Source organism: Schistocerca gregaria, chromosome 1 (genome assembly GCF_023897955.1).
Source record: "Schistocerca gregaria isolate iqSchGreg1 chromosome 1, iqSchGreg1.2, whole genome shotgun sequence".
NCBI classification, from domain to species: Eukaryota; Metazoa; Arthropoda; class Insecta; order Orthoptera; family Acrididae; genus Schistocerca; species Schistocerca gregaria.
Window position 1 is genome coordinate 751,515,792 of NC_064920.1, and position 22,287 is coordinate 751,538,078.

At 42.2% G+C, this 22,287-nt stretch overlaps 1 protein-coding gene across 1 annotated transcript in view; it reads left to right on the top strand.

The window, feature by feature from the left end:
* The first annotated feature begins 16,002 nt into the window (after positions 1-16,002).
* LOC126272881 (transient receptor potential cation channel subfamily A member 1) overlaps positions 16,003-22,287 on the top strand; it is a 217,185-nt gene continuing 210,900 nt past the window's right edge. Inside the window, exons 1-2 of the mRNA XM_049976161.1 lie at positions 16,003-16,143; positions 19,392-19,578. Coding sequence (XP_049832118.1) covers positions 16,003-16,143; positions 19,392-19,578 — 328 coding nt within the window. The remainder of the gene's footprint in view (positions 16,144-19,391; positions 19,579-22,287) is intronic.

A 22,287-nucleotide genomic window follows, 5' to 3' on the forward strand; every position in this document is an offset into this window, starting at 1 on the left:
AGTAACTTGCAGCGTATCTCCCGGTAAAAGCGAGTAGTTCCATAAACACCGCTGACCACGCCAAACGACTGCTCCTGACACTGATGTAGGCCAGTGCCGCCGGCGCTCAGCTCACCCAGCGTGTGTGTTCCTGCAACAAATGCCACCATTATCTGCTCTCGTTTCGAGTAATTCCCGCCTCATCTCAGTTGCAAGCGTCAGGCTTAGAATGCCAACCTGCAGTGGATTTAGGCATCATACTTCTATGATTGATCCATCGGGCACATGGTGCTTGCATCAATTTATGTAATGCACCTCTACGTCATTCATTTCTCTAGTGTAAATGTCGTCGGAAATCTGACAATAGCCGGCTTTAATACCTGCGTTAAAGTTGCGGTTACCTCTAGCTATTGCTGCTAAAATGCCGAAACTGTAATTCACCATCGATACTAAAGTGGAGAGGAAACTTCATCATCGACTTGTGAATTCATAGTTTCCCCAGAGAAGTGTTTCTTTGTCGCGATATCGAATTTATTTACGATGGTTGGAAATTTAATTGTGGCAACTATTTATTTACAGCTCGTACAAAGTAGATAAGTATTTCAAAATTTTACTGATCTTCACAGTAGTCACCAGCTTGTGTATAACCCGTTGCCAGCGATGTGAAAGTCGTAGGATACTCATAGCAGTGCCAGTTGTGTTGACAGTTCGGGCGGCGCGGTCTATTGCTCGACGAATTTGCAGCAATTCTGAAGCGAATGCTGTGAAGTGTTTCGTTCATTTATAAATCGAGTTGAACTCACGTGGGCTTAATTCAGGAGAGTGCAGTAGGAGGTATAGCACTTAGCAGCCCCATCAGTCAAACAAATCGGTAACAGCTTGCACTGTATGTCTTTGAGCATTATCCTGCAAAATAATGGTCAGGTCCTCGAGAAAGTGTCATCACTTTTGTCTCTAGGCTGGTAGTAGGTTGTGTTCCAAAAATAAACAGTATAGAGATAAAAGGGAAGGCATTTTCTGCACGACCTGACCATCATTATTCAGGACAATGCTGAAACACCTACAGTGAAAGTTACTGATTTGTTTGACTGATGGGGCTGCTAAGTGCTATACCACCTACTGCACTCCCCTGACTTAAGCCCTCGTGAGTTGAACTCGATTTCTAAACTGAACGAAACACTTCACGGCATTCGCTTCAGAACTACTACAAATTCGTCGAGCAATAGACCGAGCCGCTCGAACTGACAATACAAAGGGCACTGCTAAGAGTATCCTACGACTTCCACATCGCTGGCAACGGGTTATACACAATGCTGGTGACTACTTTGAATGTCAGCAAAACTTTGAAACAAGTATCTATTTTGTACGAGCTGTAAATAAATAGTTGCCACTATTTAAGTTCCAACCCTTGTATTTTTACTGAAATTTCTCCAAACTGTGCCAGATTTCGAAACATTCGAAGGCCTGCATTATTCTGTAGTTTATTTGTGTTAGATCGTTCTGAATATGTGGAGCCCATCATAAGAACAGGAAAGCATTAAAACAAAGTGGTTAAATTAAGGAAAACAGACCATAGTTTCTTGTAACTGCAGGTACGTTACAGAATCAAAATGCGTGGCTGACATGGAATCATGCATGTCTTTAAAAGGCAGTGATGTAGGCTAATAATATTTACATGCAAAGAAAAAAGAACGCTCCAGTCTAGATACGTTAGTGGTATTATTGAGCAGCTGAGCAGCGCAACTCTCAAAACGATGGTCTTAGACACCTTTTTGATGAGGTGAAAATTGCAAGCCTTCCTAGACACGTCTTTTCTGTTAGAACTCTTCAAATGCTACGAGATGACCAGGCAAATTCCTCATCAACGTTCCTCCGTATCTAGTAGTCGTCTTACCAAAGAAGCCATCGCTACACCACACAACAGTCGTGGTCTTACGTGAGGGATAAAGCAATGACAATTGCATATTCAGTAGCATTAGAGCCTTTCAGCGATCTTACACCCGTGGTAACGTCTTGTGAGGTCTGTTCACGACATCGAGCAGCGGTAATCACCAATACGTGAAAATGGTGACCCAGTTCTCACGGAGACTGATTGTTGTTCCTCAAAGCTCCAAGTCACACGTGTTCTAGGCCATTTCAGTGCTCTTCTGTGTCATCGGTTGATGGCATAGACTACCACATTTGATACACTGTATTAAATGTCGAGAAAGTGCGGTATTCACTATCAGCCAGTGTACCATCACAGATTAAATATAAGATAATTATGAAATATTTAATATATCTTTTTTGTGTGATTGTAACCACATATTTTACAGTCTTTTAGATTTTATTTTATTTATTTATTTTATTTATGCATTTATTTTACCTGGCAAGATTAGGGCCTTCAGGCCCTCTCTTACACCTAACCAGGCATACTCAGATTGAACGAGTTACAGTTTCTACTTAACATTAAGGACATATAGCCTATTATGCAGTATTGATGTTCAAGAAAAAAAAATAGATATCATAACAGTAGTACAATGATAATTATAACAATAAAAAATAATTATAACAATCAATAATAATAGTAATAATAATAATAATAGTAATAGTAATAATAATAATAATAATAATAATAATAATGACTATGTATATGAAAGTAAACATACTTTTCTTTTCTGAATGTCAGTCACATTGTTAGTTGGGAATTTTCTCGTTATGTTCTTGCAGCTTGTGAGTTATTCTCATCGAGCAGAGACATAAGGCGATAGAATGGGGTGAAAGAGATATATAAGAGGTAGATAGGTTAGAGGAAGAGAAATAGAACGGTAAAATTCGAAGCTGTGATGGAGAGGAGAAAGAAAGAGATGGGAGGGGCACAAGAATGGTGGCTATACCGTCCCTAAAATGTATGTTTTGAGTTCCCTCTTGAATGTTGAGTAGTTCTGGATAAGACGCAGATCACAGGGGAGCGCGTTCCATAGTCGTATGGCTGAGATGGAGAATGACACGGAGAAAGATTTTGTATTATGTAAAGGTACAGCCAAGATGATAGACGTATCCGATCTGGTGTTGCGATTGTGGAATGATGATAGGTGTTTAATGTGAGAAGATAAGTATTGGGGGCACCAATGGCTAAGAAATCGATGAAGTAAGCACATCGTGTGGAGATCGCGTGCCATATGTGGGCGTATCCAACCTAGCTGGGAGTATGAAGGACTGATATGATCATACAACCGAATATTGCACACGTATCTAACGCAAGCATTCATCACTAGCTCGAGGCATCTAGAATTTTCACTATTTGTGCCGTGTTGAACTACATCGCAGTAGTAAAGATTAGGCAAGACTAGTGTTTGGACTAATTTTTGTTTAACATGGGTTGGAAATATTTTTCTAAATTTTTGAATTGCATGTAGGGAGGAGAGCGATTTCCGGCAAGCTGTGACTGTTTGTTCTTCCCAGTTTAGGTGTTCATCCAAGATTATTCCAAGGTCTTTTACTGTTTTTTGGTATGGTAGTTGGGTACCATTGAGGAGTATTTTAGGGACTGTTTCGCGAAAGTACCGGCTGATTAACTTTGGATGAGATATAAGTATGACCTGGGATTTCTTGGGGTTTAGTTTCAGACCTAGGTTCTGTGCCCATCGAGAAACAGAGCAAAGATCTGCGTTCATACTCGCTACTGCGCCAGCAATGTTCTTGGGGCTTGCACTTATGTACAGTTGGATGTCGTCGGCATAAAGATGGTAGTTGCAGGAGCGAATCACTGAAGAAATATCATTAATGTACAGTGAGAAGAGTAGTGGACCAAGGACGGAGCCTTGGGGAACTCCAGAGCGCACGCTTTTCCATGATGACTTTTCCGACCCACAGATGACTTGTTGAATTCTGTTTTTGAGGTAGCTGTCGAACCATTGTATTGCGCTGTTTGAGAAATTCAGCTGTTTCATTTTAATTAGTAATATATCGAAGTCAACTGAGTCAAAAGCCTTGCTAAAGTCAAGCAGTGTTAGGATAGTAGCTTCACGTCTGTCCATAGCATGTTTAATGTCATCAGTTACTTTGATTAATGCGGTTGCTGTACTATGGTGCTTTCGAAAGCCTGACTGATATTCGTCATGGATGTTATGAGTTTTGAGGTAATCCGTCAGTTGTTCATGGACGATGTGCTCTAGGGCTTTAGAAATTGCAGGTAGTATGCTGATCGGCCTGTAGTCACCTGGCGACTTAGGGTTGTCAGTCTTGGGTATAGGCTTAATTAAACTTTGCTTCCACTCAGTAGGATATATACTACTGACAAGAGACAGGTTGAAGATGGTTACCTATCTGTTTTTCAGCGGAAAAACTATTTTCTAGAGTGATATTTCAAAATAGATAAAATCCAGTTACAACTAATTTTCGTTTTCGGACTTACCAGTTCTCAATTGCAACTTTGATGTATATTACGACATTATATTTACAGTAATGAATTATACAACAACATTACTTTTCAGAAACATTAACGCAATAGGGATAGTTATACCGTCACTCGGAGATAAATGTATGCTGTTTATCATAGGACTGTCCATAAAAACGGAAACTTTCTTGTTACTCTTGAAACTGCTTATGAGCAAAATTAATATTAGATTAAATTTTAGGGTCTAGCTGCGGCCAAAAAGTTTATAGCCTACAGAAGATTAAAATCGATTCTGTCTGGACAGAAATGATACACCATAATCATTCCGAACTTTATGTTTCCAGAATTCGCTAACATCAACTGCTGCCTAAGAGATCCGAAGCTCTGGTGTCCTGACCACCTGCTTGAATGCAGGCAAATCCAACTTCCTGATACGCACTGCAAGGCTACAATGTATGTTACGGGAGCTTGTCCGCTGAGGCACTCATGATCGGCGTTCACTGAATATGTTGGAAAAAGAAGACTGAGCATTGTTATTCCTTCTATGCCTACGACTGCCGCAACATACTCATTGGGCAGTCTTGCAATACTATCCTTCCTGTGTCCTTTCTCTCAACTTCAAAAATTTGAATATTATTATTCAGCAAATAAACGTTACTTAGTTCTTCTGCACAGCCACGAAGGTAGAGCTTGTGGCTCCAGTACTCCGTTACGAATACTGGACTAGCAATATTACAACTATTGCACCTATAGACCTCTCAGTCATTTCATAACTTTACCTTAGAACCTGCAACACAAATCTGTTTGAATAATTACCATTTTTGTTCATCTCTGCGTGAGTTTTCTCTTTATTGCTTAGTTAATTACAGGCAGGGCTCCAAAATACTGACTGTTGTTGGTCTTCGTATTTTTTGAAAGAATAAGCAAGTCATTTCCCTCACGCAGTGTTTCCTGGTGTGTCGGATACTCCTGCTGAAAAATTTGTTACATTAAAACAAATTCCCTATAATATTCGTATATGCTGAATGAATGTCAACGAAAATGTTAACAAAAAACAGTAGGTGCATACTTACGCAGCAGTGTTCGACTTGGATGTAACGGTATGAATTCTTACTTTAGAAATAATTTTCGTAACTAATAATTAGAAAGGAAAGAAGAAGCGCTGACGAGCAATCCACAGCCACCAGTGAGTGCGTAAAGTTACTGGTTTCAATTCCAAAACTCTTCACATTACCTGGTGGGTTGAAAGCAGGATATACTGTTGATCCAAATTTCGGATTAATAATTAAAGTTAGGCGACTCTTTTAATTCCGTGCTGTCACAGTGCTTCACGCAGCGTCTTTCTTTATTTCACACTTTCCCATAGCTGTGCAGACACAACACTACACTGGAATAGCACTCATCAGTAATATAGGTGATACAGTTACATATCTGCCGTATCGTAAACAGATGGGAGAATAGCTTTCACAAACCACCTACTCTATGAGCTTTCCAAGTGAGTCAAGTGAACTATTCTGTTCTATCACTTTATTTTATAATAAATACACATCGTTACCTAGTTATGTGTTAATTAAATGGCTCTAAGCACTATGGGACTTAACATCTGAGCTCATCAGTCCCCTAGACTTAGAACTACTTAAACCTAACTAACCTAAGGATATCACACACATCCATGCCCGAGGAAAGATTCGAAGTTGCGACCGTAAGAGCAGCGCGGTTCCCGACTGAAGCTCCCAGAACCGCTCCGCCATAGCGGCCGTCTTGTTAATTAAATGTTTCATACATCCACTTATGAGTAAATAATCTATTTAGACAATACAGGGGTATATTACGAATTGAAAATCAGAATTACAAACCTTCAATCGTCGACTTTAACGGTTATCAATATTACCAAGACTTTCATCAAAACGCCAACCAGTTAAAAGGCTAGAGAAATTGCTTAACAGTGTTGCACACAGTTTCAAGAAACTTAGTACGAGCTATAATCTCAGTAGTTAATGGAAATCCTTCAACTGATAAAACACAACTCTGTATTTTCAGTGGCGTGGTTTTCCAACTCAGAAGAATTTTATGTTAACGAGTATGTAAAACTTGCCATTCTGATGACATGTTTGATCCTGCGTCACTCAGGTTAACTTTTCTGACTTCTATGATTGGTAATCGAATCTGACAGTTTCACTAAGTGCTTGCTGCAGTTCCCTGGCTGTATAGGGAGACGGACAGACAATCAAGACTTGGTACAGCTTTCAACATTCATACCAGATATAAATTTGCACTTCTGAAGAGCTCTTCAGCAGTGAACACGGAAAAATCTTTCTGTATCATCTATTACCTTGTCTTCTGTTACAATGTTCACGTAGACGCACAAATACTACAACCTCAAATAAAGTCTCAAATGTGAAAGAAATACACCTAAATATATACTGAACGACACATACCAGTGCAACAAGAAGCGTTATGTGTTGGGTTACACTTTTATGTCAATGTAAAAGCAGAAACAAGTCAGTGTCGCTGAGACGACAGTGCAAAAAATCACGATCACTTGTTCTCCCTTTCCTCAGCTTCTCGCGTTTCCCACCCTCCACACTACGCGCTCCAGCTTGACCGGTCATCTGCACGCCACACAAGCCACGTGATCAAATTCCTCATCAACCACGTAACATCTGCCCGAACTGCACTGCAAAAAGTTCCAGGCCAGTTGCGCAATCATGTCCCTTTCAAGGCAAAGCTTTTGCAGATAGCTTTCGTCATATATACCTGTAGAAATGTCACAGAACATCGGGAAAATGAACCCTTTCAGCAGTCCAATAATGGGACAATTTAAATAAAGTTTCCTCAATTACATTCTAGATGAAGAGGAAGCACCGCGTCCGGCCTACAACCAGCCACAGTCACTACTAATGTGTTCAAAATAAATTATGAAGGGCTCAAACATAGAGCTCTGACTGGTGCATACCATGTAGAACTTTGTAAAACCAAAATTCCCACTTCGACGAACTTTTAATCTCGAGTCACTGGCTGCACTCAGAGCATTTTATACAATTACGCTTATTGATATCACTATTGGTGCAAACATTTTATAAGAGCGACAATCACTGATTGCATGAAAACTTTTCACCTACATTATGAGCTTCTACAGCATCCATTATTCTTGTTTAAGAGATATCTTCAGCTCAGTTCATCCTCCCAGATTTTTAACAAGGGCTCATTCTCTTACTAAATACGTCTGAATCCTTTTTGATTTAATATTACCAAGGACCAGTGAAGAATACTTTTACGGAAGTCGTTCATATTGTATCACTAGGTGAACCTACTGCAGTGCAGTAGCTTTCTGTCATAACCGTTGACTACTTCTTTTTCTTAACGCTTGTGGCTACGATTCTACGCTAAAGAGACTGAATCGATGACAGAAAACTATCTTCTCAACGGTGACATGCCAATATTATTATCAGCAAAATTCTAGATCTAAAATGCAAATAAAAACGCAACGATTTAAATTTTTATGTTTTTTCAAATATTCACTATTATGTGTAATGTTGCATAAAACTAATCCCATTGTAATTCGGAGCGTCATTGTTTCCATGACGACGTAAAATACGGAACGTACTCCGCAAATAAAGGAAATTGGAAATTTGTGGTAAGGTCTTGTGGGACCAAACTGCTGAGGTCATCGATCCCTAAGCTTACACAATACTTAATCTAACGTTAAGGGCGACACACACACCCATGCCCGAGGGAGGACTCGAACCTCCGACGTAGGTCGCAAATAAAGAAAATGCCTTTGTGGACGGTCGGCTTCAAGTTCACTGTTCAGCGTGAATCATATATCTCTGCTGAAATTGTTGACACACCTTTCCCATGCCTCTTTGATTATTGAGTCCTGCGAGCTTGAAGCATGGGCTAGAATGCGTGCCTAATCAAACGCAAGATATTTACTAATTTGTAAGGCTGTTTTCAACAACAACCTTACGAATAGGCTAAAGATCTGACAGAAAACGACTAAAATCCCAAACACAAAATATCTTCACTCCCTAATTTCTTTCCCGAACTAAGAAATAGTTATTCAAATGGTTCAAATGGCTCTGAGCACTATGCGACTTAACTTCTGAGGTCATCAGTCCCCTGTAACTTAGAACAACTTAAACCTAACTAACCTAAGGACATCAAACACACCCATGACCGAGGCAGATTTGCACCTGCGACCGTAGCGGCCGCGCGGTTCCAGACTGCAGCGCCTAGAACCGCTCGGCCACTCCGGCCGGCGAAATAGTTATTCTAATGAATGTCTCTCGTACAGACCTACCGTTCTGGAGCAAAAACAAACCAATAGACTTAGTTCCACATTAAAAAGAACTTCTAATCGATTTTTAAAAAATGTCATTAAAGTGATTTTCGGCATTGTAAGTACAGGCATGCGTGTTCAAATACACAGATATGTAAAGAGGCAGAAGACGGCGCTGCGATCGGCAAAGTCTATATAAGATAACGAGTGTCTGGCGCAGATGTTAGATCGGTTACTGCCGCTACAATGGCAGGTCGCAAGATTTAAGTGAGTCTGAACCTGGTATTATAGCCGGCGCACGAGCAATGGGTCACAGCATCTCCGAGGTAGCGATGAAGTAGGAATTTTCCCGTATGACCATTTCAGGAGTGAATCGTGAATATCAGGAGTCCGATAAAACATCAAATCTCCGACATCGCTGCGGCCGGAAAAAGATCCTGCAAGAATGGGACCAACGACAACTGAAGAGAATTATTCAACGCGACAGAAGAGCAACCATTTCGCAAATTGCTGTTTTCAATGCTGGGCCATTAACAAGTGTCAGCGTGCAAACCATTCAATGAAACATCATCGAAATGGGCTTTCGAGGCTGTTGATGACTGCTCGACACAAAGCTGTATGCCTCGCCTGAGCCCCTCAACTCTGGCATTGGTCTGTTGATGACTGGAAACGTGCTCCCTGATCGGACGAGTCTCTTTTCAAATTGTATCGAGCGGATAGACGTCTACAGGCATGTAGACAGTCTTATGAATCCAAGGAACCTACATGTCAGCAGGGAACTGTCCAAGATGGTGGAGGTTCTGTAAGGGTGTGGGGCGTGTGCAGTTGGAGTGATATGGGACCCCTCATGTATCTTGATACTATTGTGACATGTGATACGTAAGTAAGAATCCTGTCTGATCACCTGCATTCATTTATGTCCATTATGCATTCCGGCGGACTTCTGCAATTCCAACAGGATAATGCGACACCCCACACGTCCACAATTGCTACAGAGTGGCTCCAGGAACACTATTCTGAGTTTAAACACTTCCGCTAGCCACCTAACTCCCCAGACATGAACGTTATTGAGCATACCTGGGATGCCTTGCAACGCGCTGTTCAGAAGAGATCTTCCCCTGATTTATGGAGAGCCCTGCAGGATTCATGACGTCAGTTTCCTCCAGCGCTACTTCAGACATTAATCGAGCCCATGCCACGTTCTATTGCGGCACGTCTGCGTGCTCGCGGGGGCCCTACACGATATTAGGCAGGTGTACCAGTTTCTTTGGCTCTTCATTGCAGGTAGGACTTTCGGAACCTGAAAATCTTTGAACCATTTTCTTGTCACATCAATATTAACATGAGAAGCTTTTCAATAAGGAATGGCGCTAGGTTTTTGAATCGCTTACAGTAAAGCTCTATATTCATAAAGTATGGCAAACGTGGGCACAATGTAGCGCTGGTCATACATTGTCTGCCACAGTATATTTAGCCGTTTCCTGGATGAACGCCAGAATTATGAAGCAGCCCCCGCTAAACAAATTTCAAATGAATTAATTAAAACGAACTATTTACTAGTAGAGAAACCAGGCCTCTCCGGTAACACGGTTTAATTCTAGAAATCAAGTTTTTTCTTGAAGAAAAGCGGACAATCTAATGCTTACGAACTAAAAGCAAGTGTCTCAGAATAATTTGTTGTGAAATTTGGAAACTATTCATGAGGTCCTTATTACACTGCCGTCTTAATCTCTAATCTATTGCGTGGACAGAGTCGCAGTATATTATATAATGTGCGTACAGTAATGTTGATGTATTTTTTCGAGGATTTGCTGTTGAAGCAAAGTTCCATGCAAAATTTATTTGGCTTCGGGGTTATGAGCATATAATAAACAGTATCCTCTGTATAGACGGGTCACCCTAACACGAAAAGTTGACAATATCCTCGCTAACAGCCCAGACATGCATATCTCGATTACAATGTAACTGATAGTACGTCATGCACAAATAACAGGATTTAGGTTCAAAACCTACTACAAGAAATTTTGCAACTAGAAGGTGCAGTCAAGTTATAAACCTCCAACGGAAACCGACAGAAACATACAACTGGTTTAATATACGGGTACACTCGTTGTGAATTCCTGGCAGAGAAGACAGTAGTGTGTGGCACACTGGAACTCCAGCAGCAGCGGCGAGAGTGAGGACGGATTTTGGTACTTGCCATGGTCAGATATGTTGCCACGCAATGGTGACGCGTGGTTGCGACGTTATAGGGACATTCTTTTCAACGATTGTGGCAACGTATTAGACAAGGATGCCCTTTTTCAATCCTGATACGAAGCGCCATTCATTCACGCACTCACAGCGATTTTCCAGTGGTCAAAGCAGACTCCTAAAAAAAGCGTTCGCAGCAGCCATGAATCACAACGCGGACGTTGTAAAAAATGTGTATGGCTGCAAGAAGATAACTTCGAGAAGCAACACAACTTTCACAGTTTTTGTGTGATGACTTTGTGAAGAAAAGAAATCGGTCTTGAATGCACCTCGTAAAACATTAAACACGTGGGAAGAAATAAAAGTAGTGCCAAAAGTGCACTTATTTCTTATTGAAACAATATAACATTAATAATTTTAGATAACATGGTTAGAGATGAAGCAGCGATCTGTTACAAATGATCACTTAATAAAACAGTCGAGATCACAAATGATCATTTATTTAAAAATGATGACATGTTTCGGTTTTTATGCTGGCCATCTTCAGATCTAAAGCACTATATGGCTGAAGCTGGAGGTGCGCAGAACAGATGCGTGAAGTTACACCAGTAAACGATCATGACATCACGAATCTGTTCTGCGCACCTGCAGCTTCAGCCATGTGGTGCTTTAGATCTGAAGATTGCCAGCATAAAAACCCAAACCAGTCACCATTTTTAAATAAATGATTATTTGTTATCTTCACTGTTTTATTAATTGATAATATGACATTAATATTGCCTGCCTCTAGGACAAAAGATGTAATTACTCTAACAAGAACCGTTAGAATATGAATTAACATAAAAACTGTAGTTATGCTGCAAAAGATCAGAGCTGTTTACCAGGACCGATCTTGTAGTTTTACAGTGTTTGGAAACGTGTACTGATGAGGAAAAGATGTGCCTACGAGTACAACATATCGTTTAATTTTCATTAGATAACGTGTGTAACAATAAACGCTGTTTGATGCCTAATGGCTGCATTTGATATTGCTTAGCGATAGTGCTAAAACAGCTGTAAAATTCTGAGTCTTGAAACAAATTGTCTTTACTGTTCCGATTACTTTTGTACATATCTGTACTTTTCTTATCTCCTCCTATTTCTTTTCAGTAGCGATACACATAACGCAACTGAACGGTAGTGTCACTACCCAGTTTTAGCAGAGCTTAGAGTAATTTCTAAGGAGCTGACGTGTAGTATTATGTCAAGTTACCGCTGGACAGCAAGCATAATGTAATATCATATGGGTGATGACAGGATGTACGCAAAAGAACTGCAAGAGAGGCTAGCCGCGCTCAGTGGAAAACTGCACCGCACAGCAGTATAATGCGGGCAAAATGCCGTGGGCGGTAGATGTGCAGTCGGGTGGGGAAGCGAGGGCAGAGCGGCATGGGGGAGGGGTAGGGGTCGCTCAGAGAGCTGTAGTGGACATGTCGAGAGCTGGAGGGCCGCAGTGCCGTTCTAAGCCGAACCCTACACTCACAGTTTTGGTAAATGCCAAGTGGGTTTCCTCGAAGCCCACACTTGCATGGCGACTATTCAAAAAAAGCTGTCAGCTATTCTTTGGTTAGTATCCAAAAAGAATTCCGACGAAAACGCAGATATTTATTTTTTCCTGTTTTGTCAACCATTTGTAACTTTCAGAGAAGAGACTGACTGCAAAATTTTTGTAAAACCTACACATTTCTATTGTTGCCATATTAAAATTTCCTTCCTTTGCCAACACTCACTAACATGTTGTGCAGACGCAATTGCGAGGGAATTCAAAATGCCGGTCGCTGTGGCCGAGCGATTCTAGGCGCTTGAGTCCAGAACCACGCGGCTGCTACGGTCGCAGGTTCGAACCCTGCCTCGGGCATGGATGTGTGTGATGTCCTTAGGTTAGTTAGTTTTAAATAGTTCTAAGTTCTAGGGGACTGATGACCTCAGAAGTTAAGTCCCATAGTACTCAGAGCCATTTGAACCAATTTTGAATTCAAAATGGTTCAAATGGCTCTAAGCACTATGGGACTTAAGATGTGAGGTCATCAGTCCCCCTAGACTTAGAATTACTTAAACCTAACCAACCTAAGGACATCCCACACATGCATCCCCGAGGCAGGGTTCGAACCTGCGACCGTAGCAGCCGCGTGGTTCCGGACTCAAGCGCCTAGAACCGCTCGGCCACGGCGGCCGGCTGCGAGAGAATTCTGATGCAGTGAAGAACTGAGGAAAAATAATATCATCATCTTATGAAAAAGTGCATCATGGTACAAAATAAACGTGTAATGACTTCACTTATGTCGTTCCAAAGCTCATAAAATTTCTCGTTTCACCAGCTTCATTCTTTCATCAGACAAGTCTGTAGTTAGTGGAATAACATGGCAGATAATGAAATTTTGCAAAATAACCATACGGAAAAATATTCTCCTCTTTGTGTGCCACCATTTGCCAAAATCTTATTTCGATATCTCAAACCGTCTATGAAATATGAGCAATGTTGTGAATACTTCACTCTGGGTTTATCGCTGGCGCGGTGCGATCGCAAATGAGTACGCTACGTCAGATCAATTTTCTCAAGACTGGTGACAGATAGAGACCTCCAACCAAGTGTAAAGAAAAATTCAATATGTTGGCTAAAATTTATATATAGCAACATATTATGTTATATACACCAGACGCAAAAGCATGGCGACCCCTATTTTTCATTGTAAACTTTTTCGAATTTCATGCAGCGTCTTACTTCCACGTAAATATCCCAATAACTATGGACATTAACGAAATTACGGGAACATTATAATGAACCTGACTTATAACGCTACAAGCAAAGCAAAAATGATTTTTTTTACCGAATAGTTTCTATAAAATCGTTTGAGAAAGATTGCAGGCGTGAGTGTCGATTCTGTCATCGTCGATCGGCCGAAATGTGGCAAACGCTTGTGGGCCTCCCCTTCTCAACAAACGAATGATTTCACTGAGCTCTTTGGACGAACACTGATCACTGCGCATCGCCGTATCCCGCACGAGCTGTAACAGACGAAGTGGGCAAGACGGTGTCACTACACCAAGGCAAGACTCTTGTTATAAGCTGCGTCACTGCTGCGTTTTAGTGTAACAAGAGCTCGCCAGAGCCATATAAATAGCAGCGGATTTTGAAGCAGACGCGTTCGGAGCCCAGGGCCACCACCACCACGCCAGGGCCAGCCCAGCAGACGAGACGACTGAGCACCGCCAGCTGAAGCCACGACTTCGAGACTGCGTCGAGCCAGCCGTCGTCAGCACTGAATCTACTTGCGGTGATTGGTGCGACAGCATGGCTTACCTGCCGTTCGCACCTATCGTCAGCCGACTCCTGCCAGGGGGGACCGCGGCATTTCCGGTACACGGCAGTGTTCCTTCACCTTCGCTTTGGACATTGCCGGGCACGAGCCTCCTAAAGGGCGATCCACACACATCAGTGACGCCAGTGCCATGACCGGCCCGTTATACCGCCAACGTGTTTGAAGGTATTGTTCCAGTAATTTAAAGGGCAGTGTTCAAATTCGTCCGTTTCATTACCGTCACGGTGCAAAGCGTGCTCCCGCCGACGCCATACAGTGATCGCCGTATTTCTTGTGGTATTTTGTCTTCTCACTTCATGTCTTTGGTACGGTCAGGTTGTTATGTTTTTGAGCAGTAGTTCACCATCATAAACATAAATGACAAAAAATCTTATTGAATTAGTGAACAACTATACTCTGTTATACGCTCTCTCGAATCCAAAATACATGGACACGAAACTGAAGAATACATTCTAGAATAAAACAGGAGCAGAAATAAAAACAAAATAGGAGCAGAAATAAAAGCAACTGGTTAGCACATACATGTATATTTCCACTTTTACATTATTGAATACAACCAGCTAGGTAGAAGATTACCGTTTGAGACTGTTGGCTATGGCTGTAAAATTTTCTTTCCATATGCCCTAACATCAATAGCAATATAGTTAGACTGACCATCTACATGGGGAAACAAAGTTATGGAGAACGTCTTCATATAATTAAAGAATAGTGGTCTGATGTTCAAAGGATCCTGAATGGAAAAATGTTCCCCATACATAGCTCTTATAAAGTTAGGAAAAAAGTCACAGTTCTTAAAAATCGTTAGCCAAGTTCTTCAATATTTCTTCTGTCACTATAGGAATAAATCCATCCATCATATTGTCCGTAACATCTTGCAGATTTCTCATACTATCTTCTGAACTGCGCTATGCCCCATGCGATAACTAAATAAAATCGTGTTTAGCGTGTCTCTAGTGCCCAAATATGTGAAAAAAAGTAGACCTGTCAAACGAAAATTTGGCGGTAACGAATCTGTATTGCGCAAAACAGAAGAAAACACTCTATATGGTTCAAATGGCTCTGAGTGCTATGGAACTTAACATCTGAGGTCATCAGTCCCCTAGAACTTAGAACTACTTAAACCTAACTAACCTAAGGACATCACACACATCCATGCCCGAGGCAGGATTCCAACCTGCGACCGTAGCGGTCACACGGTTCCAGACTGAAGTGCCTAGAACCGCTCGGCCACACCGGCCTGCAAACACTCAATATCATACAACAGAAGCGAATGACGATGAATGCTGATTTCCTATATTTAATTATCAATAAACTGTGAAATTGGGAGTTAATTGTATTATATACTAACTAAACTCAAGGTGAGCCGTTCGCTTGATATCACGCCTTTTCTCTAGCGTGTGTCTCGCTTTTACAAATGAAGTTGCAACTTGTCCAATAAGAAGTAGAATGAATTTTCTGATATTCTGAAACATTCATAAGACTTTGTTCCATCATCCTTTAATTCACTGTGTAGCGTGGCAAATTTCCCTTCTGATGATCCGTGTTTTCAGTTGTTTCTCCTCTTCTTCATCCAAAATCGCAGCAACCAATATCAGACTGTCTTCCGAGACCTTCACCATCTCGGCCGCTCAAGTGCGCTGCCCCACACCGTAATAAAAATTGATGACTGTGAATAAGCACAACTGTGGCACGGCGGCCGGTGCAATCACGAGCCGTTCACGTCACTGTCGCGTCACTGATGTGTGCGAAACGGCGTCAAGTGTGGGCGGCCGCCACTGCAGGATGCCGTTGCAGCAGAATACGGAGCGCCGATGACGTCAAGGCAATCGTTCTGCCGACGCCAGCACCACGGGGTGGTGACGCTGCTGCGCCGCGCCAGGGCGGAAGCCGACGCCGCGAGTCTTCAGCAAGCTGTGTCACTGGAGCGGGGCATAGCTAAAGACATAATGAGTGTCTGAAGCTAACAAAGTGTTGGATCTAAATACGTAAAACTGCAACCAGTCATTTTTATTATTATTATTTCATGAATCGGTTTTCGAACCTTTTCAGTTTCATCTTCAGGTGGTCTTCTGGACGTTCCATCACTATTTACAGCATAATGCTGGGTTCTGGCTCTGTGACAAATATGGAACATGCTTTTAATGTATCGCCAATAGTATTGTTTATCCGTCGAATGGTTGCAAAATTTTAGTTTCATACTTACTGCGGCAGTGTGGGCGCCTTTTTTCTGTCAGGGTTCATCTGTCTGCTTCCGTTTTGATGTCCAGTTGGTACATCACTACACACACTGTTACACAATCTGTATAGATTTACACCGTGACAGTGAAACTTTGCCAGCATCCAGCATGTCATATACAACTATTGCTTGTTACAAATAACTTGACAAAAGATAGGCCTACTTTGCTCAGAGATGTTATTTGTTTTTGTTTGCAAAGTAGACCTATGTCCTGTCACTTGTCAAGATCTTTGTAACAAGCAACTGTTGTATAGCACATGCTGGATGGTGGCAAAGTTTCACTATCAACGTAAATGTATACAGATTGTGTAACAGTATGTGAAGTGATGTACCAACTGGCCATGAAAATAGAAGCATACAGATGAACCGTAACAGAAGAAAATGCCACCCACACTGTCACAGTACGTGCAAAACTAAAATTTTGCAACCACATCGACAGATAAACAACTCATGGCGATACATTAAAGCATGTTCCATCTTTGTCACAGCATTATACTAAAAATAGCGATGTAACTTCCAGAAAACCACCTAAACATGAGGCTAAAAAGGTTCATGGAATAATAAATAACTATTCAAAAAAGTGACTGGTTCCAGCTTTATGTACTTAATTCAATTAATGGTCACAGGTTCTAAAATATCCGTAGTGGATAAACGTAGTAAACTAATCAGAATGAAATTTTCAATCTGCAGCGGAGTGTGCACTGATATGAAACTTCCTGGCAGATTAAAACTGTGTGCCGGACCGAGACTTGAACTCGGGACCTTTGCTTTTCGGGGGCAAGTGCTCTACCAACGGATCTACCCAGCCACGACTTACGCCCCGTCCTCACACCTTTACTTCCGGCAGTACCTTCCAAACTTTACAGAAGCTCTCCCGCGAACCTTGCCAAACTAGCGCTCCTGAAAGAAAGGATATTGCGGAGACATGGCTTAGCCACAGCCTAGGGGATGGTTCCAGAATGAGATTTTCACTCTGCAGCGGAGTGTGCGCTTGGTCTCACCGGCCTGCAGTCATGCCACTCAGCCTATCAAGTGTGCCGGCACTGATCAAAATAAAAGAGAAAAAACAAGCATCAGTCTTCAGGATATGACATACAGTTCTGTTGGTTGAGTTATACGTTATCTTTTCTTGAATGTTTAAAACCATTTTTGTCTCTCCCCTCCGAATGAATGCTATTAATCAGGTAGCTTCGTATTCATGTCGTTAATAGCAAAAGATTTCATACGCTGTTTACCTAGGTTTTCCTGGGAAATGTATTGATTGAAAGTCTCTTGGGCATGCAGCTGGATTTACTGATCGTCTTAGAACGAATTTTTGACAGCTTGATGTGCCACCATCATCAGGTTACTCCTGCTGACTGATTCCTAGACGAGTAAGTTCCATATATACACTCGCCCCTTGTATGGACCACACGACGTGCCCCCCGCGGTGGTGTGGGTAGCTGGCTCTCGAGAGTCGAGTGATGGTCCTTGTCTTCGCTCCACTTTCGCCGTGCTTGGTGTTCTGTTTCCACCATTTTGGAGAATATTCAGTCTCATTTTCAGTTCCCCGACAGCAGCCAGCACATCTTTGGTCCATCCGTAAAGAGAACATTTGCACTGAAACGAGGATTGACACATTGTTGGATGAACCACTCGCAGAAGCGTACCCGTGGAGGCCAATCAGCTGCTGATAGTGCCTGCACACGCTATACATGGTACGGAAACAACTGGTTCTCCCGTAGCACTCTCCATACAGTGACGTGGTCAACGTTACGTTGTACAGCATCAACATCTCTGACGCTGACATTAGGGTTATCGTCAACTGCACGAAGAATTGCCTCGTCCATTGCAGGTGCCCTCGTCGTTCGAGGTCTTCTCCAGTCGCGAGTCATAGGCTGGAATGTTCCGCGCTCCCGAAGACGCCGATCAATTGCTTCGAACGTCTTCCTGTCGGGACACCTTCGTTCTGGAAATCTGTCTCGATGCAAACGTACCGCGCCACGGCTATTGCCCCGTGCTAATGCATACATCAAATGGGTATCTGACAACTCCGCATTTGTAAACATTGCACTGACTGCAAAACCACGTTCGTGATGAACACTAACCTGTTGATGCTACGTACTGATGTGCTTGATGCTAGTACTGTAGAGCAATGAGTCGCACGTCAACACAAGGACCGAAGTCAACATTACCTTCCTTCAATTGGGCCAACTGGCGGTGAATTGAAGAAGTACAGTGCATACTGACGAAACTAAAATGAGCTCTAACATGGAAATTAAGCGTGTCCGGACACATGTCCACGTAACATCTTTTCTTTATTTGTGTGTGAGGAATGTTTCCTGAAAGTTTGACCGTACGTTTTTGTAACACCCTGTATATATCACACCCACTGGTCCAGCATGTCAGTTAGGAGTAACCCGATTATAATGACATATTACGTCGTCGAAAATTCGTTCTACAACGATCCATCAACACGATTGTATGTCTGAGGAACTTTCAAACATTTCACATTAAATATATTCGCAACTGCGAATATGGATAACCATCAGCTGCAGAATGGAAAATTTGTCACAGAGTAGGACTAGAACCTGGATTTCCCGCTAATCGCGGGTGGTCGCCTTACCATTAGGCTACCCGTGCACAACTGACGGACGGACCCAAACTTCCACATGTCTTTGAAGTAAAACCTTGCATCATAATTTGGAATAACACAGGCACTGCAATATGGTGCTCAAGCATTTCATGCAGTATGCATAGCGTGTAGGTATCTAAGCAATCCGTCTTAAAAGTTCTGAGCGCACAGTTATCAATCGTTTCAGATATAATTATTTTTGCTTAGTTCCTGTCAAAACTTGTTCTTGTGTACGAAACATTTTCAAAGTACACCAAATCAGTTATATAAAAAAAATGGCAGATTTAGAATTTCGCCCTGTCTGGCATTGTTTTCTGTGCCATGCGTGACACAGAACTGATATACGGCAGGGAGTGAACGCAGCTGTGTGTGTGTTGCAGGCGGCGGAGAGCGGCAACGTCGAGGACTTCGGCCGGCTGTACCTGGCGGAGCCGGCGCGCCTCGCCGTGCGAGACTCTCGCGGGCGCGCCGCAGCGCACCAGGCGGCCGCGCGCAACAAGCTCAACATCCTGCAGTTCATCGCCACGCACGGCGGCGGTACGGACACGCGTCTCGCTTCTCTCTCCCTCTCACTGCGTACTCACGGCACGCGCTTAAACATCCGTCTCGATTCTTTTTTTAACTTTATCTCAAAAATGGGACGTTTCTATCACTCACAGCTGTGTACTTTCTAACAATACCACCACCTGCAAAGTAGGTTAGAAATCAGATTAATAATGTTGCTCACGCGGCATACGTTCGCTTTATTGGGCAACAACAAAGTTATTGACTGTGGATGGTATCGTCAGAATGGAAATAATGAAGTCACTGTAAAAAAATCATTAATTTTGGCACTTATCTTGAATGGATTCCCACGTAGATTTCGTCGAAGTTGTTATGGCTCATCTTGTTGATTCTAGGGTGATTCCACTTTGACTGCTAGAAGGTCCAGATCTGTATTTTAGCAATATTTGAACACCTAACAAATGCGTTTTTCAGGAAATTCTTCATCATCAAACAATCCCAGATCAGAACAATGGTATGATAGAAATAATTTTTAACTCGATGTTCACGATCTACATTTTTATTAAATTTCTTGTAAATTCACATATACTTATTCTTAATTGTCACATCATCAAGAAAACAGTTTTGTATCAATCTTCATATATTTAATTTCCACTTTAACCAAACACAAGACTTGACTGTTCTTTTACAAAGCAAAAAACAAATTAACTTCTGCAAAGTGAAACAAAGACTGCTCTGTGCGCATTCGCGCCAAAACGGTTACACGTAAGTCAAAGATTATGACAGTCTTACAGAAATGAATACACACAAGAACCATATCACTGTAATGTATCGATACATCGGAGTGCCTATACATTAATAAAAAAATATGTCTGTTACTTCGCAGAAAAGTAGTACGATATTACTGGTATCGAGAACCGGGTTTGGAGTGCCGTAAATAAATAACCATTACAACTTCTAATGTCACAACATTTAATCTTACCGAGACCAGCGGCAATGACATAAGTCGGCATGACTTCGCCTTCTTAGCAGCAGTCCAATGACGTCACGAACAGACTTTTACGTTGATGTATATAAACAGTTCGGCTTCCTGAGCTTGTCTGAGACTGTAACTGCTTTCTGAGACGTATCCAGCATTGGAAGACCAAACGTTAGGCAGAGCACTGCAGCAGTGGTAGTCAGTACAACAACATGGACTTCTGCAAGAAAATTAACACTGTCGGTAGTTGTGCACAATGTATGTGCAATAGTATGAAATCCGGTGTATCGACAAATGCACTTAAATCGTATCGCATTTGTTGTTAGTTGTACAGTATATAACAAGCATCAACGATTCAGGTGGTAGAGGGTGGAACCTGGTATGAAGGCAGTCAGCTCTGTGCGGTGTTACTGTGTACATAACTGCCTTTGCTTTAGACAGCAGACACCATTAGTGACAATGCCTATCACGTACATAAACCACGACTGTCACAATGCCACAAGGAAAATAGTTATCGTGTGATGAAAACCCAAAAATCGGTGTGTAGAGGAAAATGTGATCCTCTAATCGTAAAATTGCCAAGAAGTTGAACTGTTCAAGTACAGTGATCGATAATTTCGCTAGATTGGGCGCCCGATGTAGACAGAACGGAGGATATGGGCCAAGTAGAAAATTATCTGAGGTATATAAAGGGTTACTTTTGCGCACATCAAGGGCCACAAAATGTTATTGTTCTCAGTTTGTTGCTGGTTTACAATTGCCAGTAACTGTCCGACGTGTGCGACAAATCTTGTCACATGACAAATATCTTGCATTCAGTAAATGACTGCAGAAACCCGTTCTAACACCCGAACATTAAGAGGCTAGATAGGACTGTGCTGAAAGACATATGTGATGGACTTATTTTAGATGGACAGGATGGATTTCAATATTATAGCCATGCTCTGAAACAAAGAAGCTGGTCAGAATGAGCAGAAATTTTGATGGTGGGTGTATTATGCTATGGTTAGCCTTCTGCGCTAAAGGTAAGTCAAGCACTGCTTGGCTGAATCGCAAATGAGCTCTAACAAGTACACTGAGAATTAGGGACAGAATAGATCAGAATTTACGAGGACCTGGGGGACGAAAATACAATGTTTGGTGAAGGCTGCCGGTCTTGCTTACGAGATGAAGGCAGAGCTCACCATCTGCAGCATCGTTGACAGAACCGACTGCGGACCTTTGGTGCAGAGCCGGGTGGAGGGTCTGAATCAGAGGCTCAGACGGTTTTGCGACCGTATTGGCTGCAGATTCCTTGACTTGCGCCATAGGGTGGTGGGGTTTCGGGTTCCGCTGAATAGGTCAGGAGTTCACTACACTCAGCTGGCGGCTACACGGGTAGCGGAGGCTGTGTGGCGTGGACTGGGCGGTTTTTTAGGTTAGAAGGCCTCGGGAAAGTGCGGGATGGGCTGCAATGTCAAAGGGTGCTTGGCAATTACAGGACGTGCTTGGATCAAGGAACAGTCGGAATTATAGTTGTAAATTGTTGTAGTTGCGCTGGAAAAGTCCCTGAGCTTCAAGCGCTAATAGAAAGCACAGAAGCTGATATCGTTATAGGTACAGAAAGCTGGCTAAAGCCTGAAATAAGTTCTGCAGAAATTTTTACGAAGTCTCAGACGGTGTTCAGGAAAGATAGATTAGGCAGAATTGGTGGTGGAGTGTTGGTGTCTGTCAGTAGTGGTTTATCTTGTAGTGAAGTCGAAGTAGATACTCTGTGCGAATTG